Raw genomic sequence first — 15503 nt, forward strand, 5'->3', positions numbered from 1 at the left:
ACTAAACTAAATCATATAGCTGAATGGCTTTACAGAGACCATGTTTATCTGCCTTCTGTCTTAAATCAGCATATTTCACACTGCATGAGTAGTTGAGGGATTTGGAAAAGAGAAAAATCTCAGTTTACTACAGCATCAACTACACTTGAGTACAAATTAAGCTAAATTTTGAAGTCATCAAAGCCAAGATCAGCGATCATTGAGGTTTATATGCGCACTCTGATCGTTTAGTGGTCAATTTGATTCAGACTAAGTTTCAAGACTCAACTTTGTGTTACACCTTGACTCTTGAAGATTTCTGTGACCTCCCTGCAGGCCTATGTCATGCTGACTTCACCTCTTCATGAATTACATTGTTTTTTCAGCTGGACACATTATTGGCAGGCTTCCTTCAGCTGCAGCAAAAACCAACAAACTCATTTTCAGCCACTTTCTTTCTCACAGTACTGGGTCAGCTTCAAAGAGGAAACAGGGCCTAGCAGAAATGAGAAATGAGAAGCCACTCTGAGGCATTGAAGAAGATCATATGAAAAAGAAAGTAGAAAGTAGATCAACAGAAGGTGAGAGGGAAATAATGTATTAGGTCCTTGTTGTCCTGTAAGTGGCACTAAAGGAAAGGCCAGCATGAAGGTGCTCAACAGACTTCACGCAAATCTGATGTGCAGTGGAAAAGAGTACACTGACAACCTCCTCAATATACATCCTATATAGATCCTTAAGATGCATTGCCGAACCTGAAGCTGTGACTTGAATAGTTATTTTAACTTGCTCTGTACTCCAACCTGACTCTGGTCACAGATTTGACAACACAATAATTTGGGCCCAGGCAGGTCTCAACCAGTGAGGTCCCTATTGTTTTTGTAGTGATGACTATTTTGTCCCAAATGATCGCATTTTTCACTGCATTTTTCACTGCCTGAACATACCCAAAAACTCAACAAACCTGCCGGAAGATTTTATAACCTATTGTCATTGTGAATTTTCACCACTAGATGGCTCTATAATCTAGGAAACTGCGTTTTGCCTTATAACTCCCATATACTTTATCGCACATTCAAAAACCTTACATCCATGCGGCTCTGTGCAAAATTCTGGCCGATGACCACTTGGTGGCGCTCTTTGGATTTAATTATTTTATATCTCCACTTTGGTAGGTCAGATTAACACGAAACTTGGTACAATTATTGCCAGTGCCCTCCTGACGAAAGCTGACGAAAGGTTACCACCGGACTCTATAGTGCCCCCTGGAATATTAATCCTGTAAAGCTTGACACATCAAAAAATTGCCAGAAAATTCACATTTTTTGGAACTGGGATGTTTATAAAACCAAAATCAGTCCCAAAAATTTAGCCATATCATTTTGTCTATGCTATATTTTTTCATATCACATTTGATACATAAACTTTTTGCTCACAGCTTTGTTGATTTTAGATACAAAACAAATTACGCAAATAACATTTTGAAAATATAGAACATTTCAGGCAGTTTCTCTCATTGTTTTTTTTTGTACATAAAACTTTTCACAGCCTTTTTCTTTCACTTTGTGGTCGGCACAAAAACATTTTCTGTCCTTGTTCAGGCAATGATGCACCTTACAACTTTACAGTAGACATGTGAGAAGTGATTGCTGGTGCAGTGCTTGCAAAATAGTGTGTGCTTGTATTGTGGTAGGCATGATGTAGATTACATTACAAAAATGTGACATGACCATTCAGGGATAATAACCTTATATACCTGCAGTATCGAATTTGATACACACATTTTTAACAGTTTAACTGCAATATAAGGAATGAATCATTAAGTAATTTTGCATCGATTCAATACAGAATATTTACTTGAAAAAATTAGTTACAATTTAAATGTTATTCTTACTGTAACTTCTTGAAAATTAGCAAAGATTTTCCTGACAAAAGTGTGTGAATGATTTAATGACAGCGACCATTTTAAAAGCCAAAAGAAGCCCTTCCACTGCCTGCAGTGTACATGTAGAATACATGTATCAGGTGATATACAACAGGTTTTTAAGGAAAGTACTGATTGTGTTGATTGAAGTCTCAGAAACGTATGTATTAAATATGATACAAATGGTGATATAGGGTATCGCACAAAAAAATTAGGGGTACCAAACTGTCACTCCAACAGGAAGTCGGCTATTTTGATTCAAAGTTCCCATTTCACCCCCATTTTGTTCCATTTCCATGCCTCGTACTTAAATGAACTCCTACAGATTGAACAGCGCAGACTTCCAATTCACTCAGTATTATCCTCAGACCTTGAACATGAAAAGTAATCAAAAGCTTTTGCCTACATCATACATGGTGGGTGTCATGGTGCGGTCCATTCTCATGCTTCGCCATAAAGCATCAAGTCCTTATAACTTTAACATACAATTTCCAATGTACACATGTATATGATGTCGCCCTGAATACATGTCGCCCAGTACTGTGTCATATCCATAGTGTGACCAACTGGACACAGGAATTCAGACAAGTATCCTATCTACATGACATCTATAGGTTTTTCCTCCATATTTTACACTACAAGATGACATGCAACTAAAAGGTGAGCACACCCTCTGACAGCATCGCCGCCAATCAATAATCAAAACGCAACTGACCACAAATTCGTTTAAGGGATTTTTCACCTGTAGTCCATTTTGTTTTTATGTAAATTGCAGAGAGTTATTCGGACTACAGCATAGGGGAGACTGGGGTAAGATGAGCCATTTTTCATATTTAGGATCACTACACCAAGGCAATCATTGTTTTGTCACTAACTAATATATCTGCATATATTTCAGGATGTTGTGCATCCCTTCAAACAAACAGAATTAGTGTAAACATAACTGTTTCGATAATATAGCATGTCCAAAAAAAGTGGTCTTGTGGCACAACTTACCCTGTGTATGGGGTAAGTTGAGCATAGGAGCGGGGTAAGTTGAGCCGTATTTACTATTTATATTTGCACTATAAGTAATAAAAAATGGTTTGTTAAACATATTTGTGGTTTTCACAGTAAAAAAATCTAACTTTTTCTACTCAGATTTTATGTTTTTTTGTAGTTTTAGGTCCATTGTGTTAATACAGTATGTCAAAATAAAAAAATAACTGTACAGTCACACATGTGAGGTTGTGCTGAAGATAATGACACCAAGTAAATAGTTTTTAAGGTGAAATTTAATGGCAAAATCAAAAATAGTCAAACACGGCCAATTATACCTGGAATATCGGATTTCACAACAAACCTAAATATCCCTGATGTCCCACCTTCAAACACAGCCTCATTTGGCCATCCATTAAAAAAAAGCTACTTTACCTCCAACTTTTCTATAGGAATACATATTTCCTACGGGCACTGCACAGCTGTTTTGTAAAAAAAAAAAAAAAAAACATATTAACATGAAAATACCTTAAAGTGCGCTTGGGAAGAGAACATTAACAGCTGTGTTTTTGGGAAGAAAACATAAGAACTGAATTCTTGGTCCAGAATCATAGTTTCTTGGTGTCCTTGCTGAAAGTAAGGTCAGTTATAAACAAGTAACACATCTGAACAATCTAAACTGACACACTCATCTTCTCATCATCCTTCCTTCCTTCCTCTATCTATCCTCTCCTCTCCATCTTCGTTGAATTTCCTCTTGTTCCATCTCTCCCCATCTCTCCCTCGTTCCATCCATCTCCCACCTCTGCTGGGTGGCTCAACTTACCCCTGGCCAAATGGCTCAACTTACCCCAGAGCTACCATTTTGACTTTATTAGTCCCCACAGCTAAAATGGTGCACTTTTATGCTAGGTTTATGACCTCATGTTGTAGCTCATAGATGACACAATTGATGTATAAAACACATTTCTCATGAAACTTATGATAGACTAAATTCACTTTCAAGAATGAAAAATGTTCTTTTGGAAATAAATGTCAAACCACTGTACCCATGTGGTTCTTACCTTCACAGACTCTATGAAATGATGCCTTCCTCCTAAATATTTGGTCACATGATCAATGTTTTTTTTACCGTTTCCCAGCAACAACTTGGCTCAAGTTTACCCTTTGGCTCAACTTACCCCAGAGTCTCCTACATTATTTAATACCAGCAGGAGCAGGCCATTAAGTCATAAAAGAACAACTTCCTCATTCCTATCTGGACCAAACTTCACATGTTTGATAAGAGTCCAGCCCTGAACACTTTGGCCAATATACAGTCATAGTCACAGCGCCACATGTCATTCTGTCATTACTGAGTCATTCCTTAGTAATATTAATGAATGTCAATAGCAATAAATCAATGCAAAACAATACAAATACGAATGAGGTATTTTTATTATGATGCTTAACACATTCTCGTGGCGGAAATGGTCCTACAAACGCTACAGTCCACTTTCACGTTTTATTTTGTAAGGAACCGGAAGTACAGTGCCCTTGCGCCAGCCTCACATAGCCTGGCACAGATGATGTTTAACAGCATCACTTCTGCCAGCCGACGACACCTTCGCTTCTCCATGTTAAGCTTGCTAAGATTGGTTACAGCGTGTCGTCTTTTTAATATAAGGTGAAGGTCAAGACAACATTAAACACTAGCATTCCGCTCTTTAACAGTTAGCACCGTGTTATTAGCCACTGAGCGCTGGAGCGAAAGGCTAATGACATTAGGCTAACTTGCTAATTGCTGTCACCGAAGCAGGACCGTTAAACTGAAGAGGCTCGTAGAGTCCATGACATCCTGAGGGGCATTACGGCAGACATGGTTGGTGACATATGAAGGTGGTATTTACAAGGAAGTGACATTAACGATCGTTTTTTAACGAGCTGTCCGTCTGCGGAGTGTGGAGACATGTCGCTCGGAAGGAACGGGTTGATCGGTCTGGCTGTAGGAGCCACAGCAGGTTTGGGCTTGATCGCCTTCATCATCTACCGAGAGATTAGAAGGAGAAAGTCCCAGAGCGTGGTGCTGGAGGCCCAGACACTTGCCCGGCTGTTCGACGGGGCGGACGGAGCAGCGCTGCTGCAGGAGACGCTTGATGCTCAGGGTGGGTTAACTCTGCTACGCCTGATACTGACACCAGTTTATCAGGAACGTGTGTGTGTGTGTTATCCAGTTGAATTAAAGGGGCGGTGATTTATGGGAAAGGGAAAGCAGGGGACTTGCAGAACGATATTTTAGGACTATACTGATAATCAGGCCTGGGCCCAGGCTCAGGGGGAAATGGTCACTTCAGGTTAAAATATGTAATTATTTCGCTGTCAAGGAGTCATTTTCAGCACCAAAAATAATCAAGTCTGTAAATAGGAGGGGGGAAAATGTGATTATAATGTGTAATCCTGGTCTCTTGGTGTGTATGTCTCCCTGCATCGTGAGACCCAGATCTTGAAGGGCCTGATTCCCCCTCAGAAGTTGAGCCAAAACCATTATCACCTATTATCACCTGTTATCACCTGTTGTGTTAACCCATTAACACATGGGTCTTCTCGGCAGTATCATAAGCAAAACACATGTACTTGAGCTATTTGCAGGTAGATGATGGATTATCCAGATCATCCATAAAGGAGTCATGGCCTTGACATCACAGATGTTTATGTCTGTTATCGCAGGTATTTATTATTTATGACCCCGCCCCCCCAAAGAAAGTTTAGAGCGGTAGCCTTTTCACCTCCAAAGTTTTTATTGCTGTCATAGAATCCTGTAGTGGCAGATTCCTCTTCCAGTGTTTCAAAAGCCACCTGAATGATACGAGCTTGACTGGAGATCTGACGCGTGTCCACTTTCATTCATTAAATAACTCCATTACTCAAAGGTCTGCAGTTGATGTCCCATTTATTTTGGCTGATGAGGATTCCATAATTTAACATCAACACAAGAAAAACTTATCCCGGGTTCACGTTCTTCATTTCACGGTCAAAAAACATTATGCGTCTGGCTTGTCTCAACCTGAACAAAAGCCAAAGGCCGCGCTGCGCACCTGCGCTCGCTTACCTGTATAACTAAGACTCCACCCATAGCCACACATCTTCCGGACAGGTATAGATAAATCTATGAATTAACATAAACAACCCACTTACTTATATTAAAATTAATACATTTAAACAAAATTTATCCCTATGATTAATCATTTAAACTAAAGCCTTAATTTGCTGACTTAAATATAAACTCTTCAAATAAGTTTCAAATGGCTTCTACATCCATCATAACTTGTTCTAAGACTTGCCATCTTCTCTCCACTGCTGAGTGAGCTTAAAGCCAGACTGTTGTTTGAGCTGTGTCTTTGTCCTGCTGGGGTTAGTTCAAGTCTCAGTTCTCACATGACTTACATGCTGTATGGCGCTGTTCCTTCCTCCAGAGTTGGAGGTCCAGCAGCAGGCGCTGGCAGCGGTAGAGGCGGTGGTGCAGGGCCTGTCCCCAGAACAGCAGCTGGAGCTCAGGAACCAACTGGACCAGGTGCTGAACTGTGTGGCCTCCCTGCGCTCTGAAGTGGCGGAGCTGAGGGGCGGACTGCAGGACATCGCCGTGCAGATCATCCAGGATGTGAAGTGAGTGAGAGTGTGCTTAGTTGTAGAGCGTTTATCTGCCCCACTGAACCTTGACACAGTATGTACTGAACCTAATAGTAATCCATTTTGGGGGGCATCATAACTGAATCATCTTGTGTGGACAAACATGATTCTAAACCCAGTACTCTTGTGACTCAAGTGATTGAAATTGTATTAGGCTTAATCACTCGGAAATGCATTATCAATATAATCATGATATATCTTTAAAACATGTCTAAACGAACCAAACAGTGAGAGTGGGTCAAACTATGGACTTTTTATTTTAAAGCATATTTGTATGTAACTAGAACATTTGAAAGCACTGGTGAACAAACCAAAGGTTGTTTTGTTCTTTAATGTATTTAAAGGGAAATATTTTTGTCTGGTGGTTTACACTGAAATACCCCACAAACTGGTTATGACCGGCGTCAGTCTAATGCTGATAACTCTATATGGCCTACGTACTGAAAAGACCATCAGTGAGAATGGGCCATGAATAGATGAATAGATTCAGATAAATAGAATCGGAAAATGTTTCTGTTGCATCTCGAGCCTGCAGGATTTCCCATCTCATGTGAGTGCAGAATGAAGTCTGGTATGATTAACAGTAACTGTACAGTACAGTCAGGAGCATGTACGTCAGTGTCAGGATGTAACTGTACAGACTGTGCACACATGTAAATATGGCAGATCATTCTCATCAGTCTCTCCTGTTCCATCATGGCCACAGTTAAGAAGGAGCGGCTTTAATCTGCTCAGGTGAATATCTCTCTACATTAAAAATGTAACTGCATCATATGGTGCAACCGCTTATAAGTAAGTTGGAGTGTAGCTTCAACACTACATTCAAATGACAAAGCCATAGAATTACACCAGGCTGCAGGGTTTTAAATATGGCTGCTACTATCTAACACAATAAGAACTGATAAGTCTCAGTCTGCACGTCTACAGGAGCTCCTTAAAGTCTTTGACTGACAGCCACAGATTCAGCTGTAGCAGCTGCATGTCCTGTCTAAGGAGAGTGCAGCGTTGAACCGGCACCTGGTCAAAAAGTAGAGAGTGAACATTCAAAGTGGGCCTGGCTCCATGCATGATGGCTGATGTTTGTTCCTTGTTGCTCATTTTTAGGAAGGGAGTGGAGGAAAGTCAGCGGGTTCGTAGACGCCGCCATGTTGTCCACAGGGAGCGCACCGACTCAACTAGCTCTAGCTCCATCTACTTCACAGCCAGTCAGGGCATGGCCAGTATGTATGAAGAGACCAGCGAAGGAGGGTAAGTGTCTCTGAGACACCATATCATACATTATACTACACTCTGTAAAGAAAGCTGTGTCAGCAGTTTACCTAATATTATGTGTCCTTTTTCCTGTTTCACAGTCATTTGATCCAATCTCACTTTAAAGCTGCACTCATCAACATTTTAAAGGGTTGTTGTTGTTGCGGTTGGTGTCTTTGGTTTGTGGGAGATGGAAATACACTATTCAGAATTACTGAGGGATATAGGGGCAGCTATGGCTCAGCAGTAAAGCCAGGGTCTTGTGATCACTTGATTGTTTTTTCTGTGACATTTCTGAATTTTTATTTTGTGTTTTGTGAATATCTTAGGTCCCCAAAAATGATGCGACAAATATAATTAGACTTTTATTGCATATCCATGCAAATGCATATATGCACCCATATCTGAATATCCCTAACTCATTTTGAGTAGTGTTCTGCCATCTTAATACCCAAAATTAGGCAGACTGAAGAGTCCATTAGTGATCTAACAGTGTTCAGGACCACGTCCAGGTCTGATACAACCATGGTCATTTTAAAACTTCTTAACAGGCCCCATCAGATCATCCCTGCTAAGACAATTATAGACTGTTAACTCGTGCCATGTGTGGCTAATACTGACTGACTGACTGACTGACTTAGTGTTTAGAACACAAATACGCCCAAGTGTCTCAGTTGGTTTTGGCATGTTTCAGGTTGAAATACAATCCACGAAGGTCGACTAGAGTAACAGATCGATGAGTTTGAAGTCTTATGAGAGTTTAAAGTAATTGAAATAATGTGATGAAGTTTTTTTCTGCTCTGGACAGTCATCATAATGGGACTATTTTAACCTTCGTCTTGAAGATCCTGAGGTAATCTGTAGCAGTATTCACCTCATAGCCATGTAATGGGATGTGTGTGGTTGTTGGACAAGGCTACGTTGCGCTGCAGTAAAAGTTGAGCCAGGTTAAATGTTTCTGCGGAACTTTTGAATTTTTTCAGCCCACTGGTGCCCCCACTGAACTGAAATATTTCTTCAAACAGTGATGATGTCAACTCGATCATGTTTCTGTGGGAGCACTCATATGTTTAATTCTTCACTGCAATTTTATTCTAACTCGACAGAGTGGACGTCTCTGCAGCACTACAGTATTTTATTATAATGCTGTTTGTCTCACACTTTATCAAAAAATTACAGCTTCTGTAGATTGGATATTGCACTTGGCCATGATGCAGTTTTGATCATATTTTGGTTGATTGTGCATCCTTAAAAAAATACATAATTTCTCTCGCCTTTTGTGATGGATTTTGATTCAGAGACTGAGGGTCTGGGTAAGACCTCAGCTTGTGTCATAAACATTTTGAATAGTTTCATAGAGAAGAATAGCCCCCTGCAGAGTATTTTTCAGTGCTGTAAGAATCCACCTCAACTCATGATTCTCTACCGATCCTCCATGTGTGTTGCAGGTACTCGACGGCCTACGCGGAGTCGGACTACACAGACCGTGACACAGACAGAGAGGAGGGTGAGCGGGAGCCTGAACATGAGTCAGAGGAAGACGAGGACAGAAGCTGTGCCACTGTCCTTACTCTGCGCCAGGAGGACTCCCAGGAAGAGGAGGTGGAGGAGAGGGGGCTAGAGGAGGAAGAGGAAGATGAGGAGGAGGAAGATGAGGGGAGGCTGCAGCTGGTGACTGAAGCTCCCAGTGGGGAACTGGCTCTCCTCCTGGCTCAGAGTGATGTCCTTCACACAGGAGATGCCAATTTAAAGGCTGAGGGCTTCCGTCTGCTGCTGGACAACAAAGCAGAGGTGAGGGACACCATGGAGACTGACTGTTTATGTGATGCTAAACTAGAGCTAAAACTAACTATTACAATATTATGTACACATGTGTTATTCCCATACATGTGTCAAATATACGTGTGTGTGTATATACATATATATATATATATATATATATATATATATATATATATATATATATATATATATATATATATATATATATATATATAATATATATATATATAATATATATATACACACACACACACACACACACACACACACACACAGGGCTGTAAACTAGTGGTCACCTCTTGCCAAATGCGACTAAAATATTCCCCTGGCGACTTAATTTTGGAGGGATACATGCCACGGGGCGGGTAAATGTTTGTCCCGATGGTCGTGCTCTTGCAATAAATTATGCATGATATAGCAAAACATTGTAGTAGCTGTAAAGTGATAAATTATGACGGTAGCAAACGTTAGTGCTAAACCGGCTATTTGTTGTGTGTCGCACTGTAGTAGCTCCCCCGACGTCACCGCTGTAGAAAATAGTTCCCCTCAGAAGCAACATAGCGTGCGCGTCACCGCTCTTTAAAAGTTTGGCGCACTGACTGTAATTCGAGCATAGCAATGTCGACACCTCTAACTCATGAGCTGAGGGAAGTTGTACTTAAGTTGCGCATAATTTCTAAACAACTTCAATTAGGTTTCAGTATGATAATCAAGTGGCTTAATATGAGAACAGTTGTCACGTCACAAAACGTGTAAAACCATGGGTCTATCAAATCCAGTGTAAATGTTATTATGGTACAGTCGCCACTGACAAGTCTATTACAGAGCCTGATAGTTAATTAATGAGTGTTTCCTTTGTCAAAGTTTTGCACTGTTGTAGTTTTCAATTTGGAATGTTATAAAAATTTAATTAATAATATTAAAATGTATTTCTAAATAATACTTTGGCACTTTTCTAAGCATGTATTGGTATATAATACTGTTACTTCCATGAAAAGTACTGAAACAGATGTATATGCAACAAAAAGAGGCAATTTATTATTTGGCTGGTAAAAAATTAACTTGGGTTAGTTTACAGCCCTGTATATATATATATACACATACACAAACATATATTTGTATTTATATATTTTATACACATAATCGCAAATTAATTGCAATTTTTTTGGCACATTTTTTTCTGTTCTAAATGTACCTTAATGTATTTTTTTCATGTTCTTAATACTTTTAACAACATAAGAAAGGGCAAATATGCTTGCTTTATGAAAATGTTTATTCAACACTTCAAATCATGCAGGAAAATAAAAGGCTCAAAAAATATCACCTTACCCTAAATGGGATCAAAACATGGTGATGTTTTGATCCCATTTTGGCAAGGTGGGGGGGGCGGTGGACTCTCTGCATCTGCCGTGTGTTTGGCTGCAAATGATATTTGAGACTCAACATACTTCAATGGTAACTCATTTCATGTCGACAGTACTTGAAGATAAATTTTGTCCTATCAACCGAACCATCTGGCAGTGTTTTCAAACTGACTTTGCCGTTCAGAAGTCCTTTCTCCATTTCCTTTCACTTTCGCTTTTCAGTCCACCATGTTTTTCCACCGTGTGTGTATGTATGTGTGTGTGTGTGTGTGTGTGTGTGTGTGTGTGTGTGTGTGTGTCTATATATATATATATATATACACACACACACACACACACACACACACACACACACACACACACACACACATACATACACACACGGTGGAAAAACACCCAAAAATCATAAAATCCGAGTAGGAAAAAGTTAGATTTCTTAATGTGAAAACCACAAACATGTTTAATGAACCATTTTCATCGCTTAGAATGCAAATATAATTAGTAATCTTCAAAACTTATGTAGAAATTTTGAAAACGACAAAGTTATATACAACCATTTACATTAAAATGCAGGGAATTCCTCAGGCGTTTTTTTTTTTTTTACAAATTTACAAAAATCTTTTTACAAAATAATCAGGTGCCACAATAGGATGCCACCAAATTCTTTGTGCCACTCTAGAAAGTATGGAGCTAAATCAGGGTCAAATGTTTTGTGTTTGAAAAAGTAAAATTTAAAACCAAAATTCCAAGTTTTGATCTTGAATTTTGAAAAATATATCAACATATTCAAAATAAAAATAAATGTACAAAAAAGTTTTTTCAGGTTAAAAATAATTATAATCAACTCTGGTAATTCTTTTGAATAAATCATTTATTTTCATTTTTCACTTTCATATGTTTTGATATTTGGGATCCTATTTCTTTCAGTTGCATGTTTTATCTTTTCAGATTCAGATCTTAGTTTTTTTTACAGTTTCAATCTTTTTTCAGTTTCAGATCTTTCTTTTTCAGTTTCAGATCTTGCTTTTTCAATTTCAGAGTTTTGACTCTGATCTAGCGTGGGAGGCGTGGCATTAACTGAGAGGGGCGTGGCATCATGACAGACAGCTCAACAAAAAGGCTACAGACCTCCCCCTGTCATGTTGCCTTCAGGGAACGTAGAATCTAGAACGATTCAGCTACGCCACATGAAACTGCTGTCGGTGACAACCTTCCATTTGCACACCATGCACGAATATCCTGCACGGCTAAAAGTGTTTTAATTTCCAAGGCTGTTTAGATGTGAGATGTGGAAGCTGTTTTAGGCAGTACTGAGGACCAGTTGTAGTACAGGAGCGACAAAATCACACCAGATTGTGCACAGACACCCACATTTTAAGTACTGAAATGTCCGATTTCCACGTAGCACTGTGAATGCCTCGCAGAGTCCGCTGGCAATGGCATCCGGTTCTGCTGGCTCACCTGCTGGACCCAGCACACAGGTGAGAAAAGTAAGGTTGGGAAATCGTGATAAATATCAAAATGAGAGGTCGTTTTGTAAAAACATACAATGTTTCTGACATCTTTTAAGTGGTGAATTGTCGTAACGTTAGCATCGAGTAGCTGCTAACGCAGTAGTAGGTAGTAACGTTAGCCTATGTACTGTGTGAAAAACACAGATAATGCTGTTAATCTGAATAAAGGTTGTGCTGTTTTGTGGTTGCAGGAATGCATGGGGTGCTGAAAAAGACTGCAGTAGCCTGCAGTGGAAAAGTTTGAGCTTCTGCCATTTAATGTATTCATGTGTATTGTTAAATTCTGTGTTTGCCAGAGTGTCAACGATAACCAGGCAGTTGCAGCTGCACAAAGACTTTTAAATATGCTCACACAGAACCTCTCACAGGGACAGCAAGAGCAGGAGCGAAAGGAATCCTCATCAGTAGATCAGGAGATGGCCAGGTTGTAGATATAAATTTTATTTTGCACGTTAATTTTAAGGTAATTTCACAATTTAGTGTTATATGAGCATTTATGATCATGGTTTAAACAATTATTATTTTTTATCATGCAGATCTTTCCCTGGGTTTTTAATTTCAAATATTTTTATTTGGATTTTATGCGCATGTTGATCACAACCCCCCCCCCCCTGCAGTACTGAGAGCATTTAAGGCACAATACTAAGGATTAGCTTATGTTGTGGTCAGGCTGCGAATGCTTATGTCAAGGGCCAAAACTGAGTGCATTTCAGGTTTATGTTGTTTGAGTATTCTGAAAATGTAATAAAAAGGGATCCCATGTTTTATGGAACTTTTGCTCTGAGCCGCTGATAGAGAAGCGCAGCATCTCCAACTTGAGACAGGTCATTATGTCTTGAAGCCATTGGCTCAGCGTGGGTGAGGCAGCATCCCTCCACCTAAGCAGGATTGCGCGTCTGGCCAGAAGCAAGGCCAAAGTGACCATATGTTGCTCACTAAGTGCCAAATGCGGGTCACCACTAGCAGCAATGCCAAATAGAGCTAGTGTGGGGCTAGGGACGAAATCCATGCCCAATATTTTAGATAAGGTATTGAAAACATTGTTCCAGAATATCTGTATTTTGGGGCACAGCCAATACATGTGAAAGAGGGTACCATCGTTGGTTTTGCATTTGTCACAGATTGGACTTAAGCTAGGGTAAAAACTAGACAACTTAGTCTTAGACATGTGGGCACGGTGGACAATTTTGAATAGAAGAAGAGAGTGTCTTGCACAGAGTGACGTTTTGTGTATTGCCCATAATATAGAGTCCCATTGGTCATCAGACAAGGGTCCCAGATCCTGCTCCCAGGCCGATCTGATCCCATCCAGGGACGGGCGTGACAATATTGATATGTTCCTGTATAATTTAGACATTGAACCTTTAGATAACGGGTCAAAAGAGAGAAAGGTATCCATCGGGTTGATGTCTGGTTTTGAGGGAAAGCTAGGTAAGTGGGAACGAATGTACTGTCTAATCTGTAAATATCGAAAAAAGTGGGTTTTTGGTAGGTTGAATTTCACAGACAATTGATTGAAGGAGGCGAAGTGTCCGTCCACAAACAAGTCTGCAAAACATTCTTGTGCCATGTCTTAAAAGTTGGGTCGGAGCACGAGGGGATGAAGAGGTGGTTAGAAGCAATTGGGCTTAGGAGGGAGAGGCATCTTAGACCAAAGAACTTCCGAAACTGGGCCCATATCTTAAAGGAGAACCTCTGTCGATTTAAACATGCAGCTTCATTGCTCAAGCTACCCTTGACTTGCCAGTACCGAAGACGCGAACACATTTGGTCCAACCATTACAGAGCTCCGTGAACGGAGACTTAGCATTGACAGCTAACAGCATGGGGTCAGAACTTTACACTGGGTTTTAAGTGTCTTAACATGCTCCACATCTCACACCAAAAGTTATGCAACATCAGCAGACACCTTAGCACACAGCACTGTAGCGTGTATGACTAAAACTGAATAAAAAAGTAGTTAAAACAGTGTGTTTGTGCAAGGAGCTACTAGTTTTTAGTTCCAAAGGTTTGTTATATAGTTCAGGAGTTTGGGTGTGTGCATATTGTTGATCAATCTCTTTTATTTTGGATGTCAAGTCTAGTTGTTCTTTCTGAGAAAGTCTTTTCTTACTTGCAGTGAACGCTATTATTTCCCCCCTTAAGTAGGCCTTAAGTGCATCCCAGATCACGAGAGCAGACACATCTGAGTGATGTTAGTTTTAAAAAAGAAGCTGATTTTTTGTTCAATAAATCTGACAAACTCGCTATCAGAGAGTAGGGTTGAATTAAAGCGCCATTGCCTCATGGGTTGTGCGATGTTAGGGAGACACAGTGCCATTACTACAGGGGCATGGTCAGATATAACGATACCGTGGTATGTACAAGAGCAAACCTGGGGGATCAATCTGTTGTCAATAAAGATGTAGTCTATTCTCGAGTACGAATGGTTGGCGCTGGAGAAAAAAAGAATACTGTCTGTCCCGCGGGTGGAGGAACCGCCATATATCCGATACCCCAAACTCTGAGAGAAAGGACTGAATACACAAAACCGATTTACTCACTGCCCCAGGTCTGTTAGAAGAGCGATCTAAAGTTGGGTCCAGCCAACAGTTAAAGTCCCCCCCCGAGTATTAGAAAGTGTGAGTCAAGGTCTTGAAGGAGAGAGAAGACACGGTCAAAAAAGCTGGCATCATCTACATTCGGAGCGTATACATTAGCAAGGATAACTTTTGTGTTAAATAGCTTCAATTCAATTACAAATCTTCCATTTTTATCTGCTGTAACATTGTTTGGTTCAAATAATATGTGCTTAGCTACCAGGATGGAGACCCCTCTTGCCTTTGCCTGGAAGGTGGAGTGGAAATGCTGCCCCGCCCAGCACGCCATAAGTTTGGAGTTATCAGAGGAGCGCACATGCGTCTCCTGTAGGAAGACGATGTCTGTTTTAAGCTGTTTGAGATGGGTGAATATTTTCTTTCTTTTTACTGGGTGGTTTAGGCCACCCAGTAAAAACATGCAACTGAAAGAACTCCCAAAATGAAAGGGGCTACCCATGAATCCTGT

General features: G+C 40.1%; 1 protein-coding gene across 1 annotated transcript in view; it reads left to right on the forward strand.

The window, feature by feature from the left end:
* Positions 1-4406: 4406 nt before the first annotated feature.
* The window catches only part of rmdn3 (regulator of microtubule dynamics 3), a 49968-nt gene continuing 38871 nt past the window's right edge, over positions 4407-15503 (forward strand). The window contains exons 1-4 of the mRNA XM_030405040.1: positions 4407-5025; positions 6334-6523; positions 7652-7795; positions 9247-9589. Of these exons, the coding sequence (XP_030260900.1) occupies positions 4830-5025; positions 6334-6523; positions 7652-7795; positions 9247-9589 (873 nt within the window). The 5' untranslated portion in view covers positions 4407-4829. The remainder of the gene's footprint in view (positions 5026-6333; positions 6524-7651; positions 7796-9246; positions 9590-15503) is intronic.

This window comes from Sparus aurata, chromosome 22, assembly GCF_900880675.1.
Source record: "Sparus aurata chromosome 22, fSpaAur1.1, whole genome shotgun sequence".
NCBI classification, from domain to species: Eukaryota; Metazoa; Chordata; class Actinopteri; order Spariformes; family Sparidae; genus Sparus; species Sparus aurata.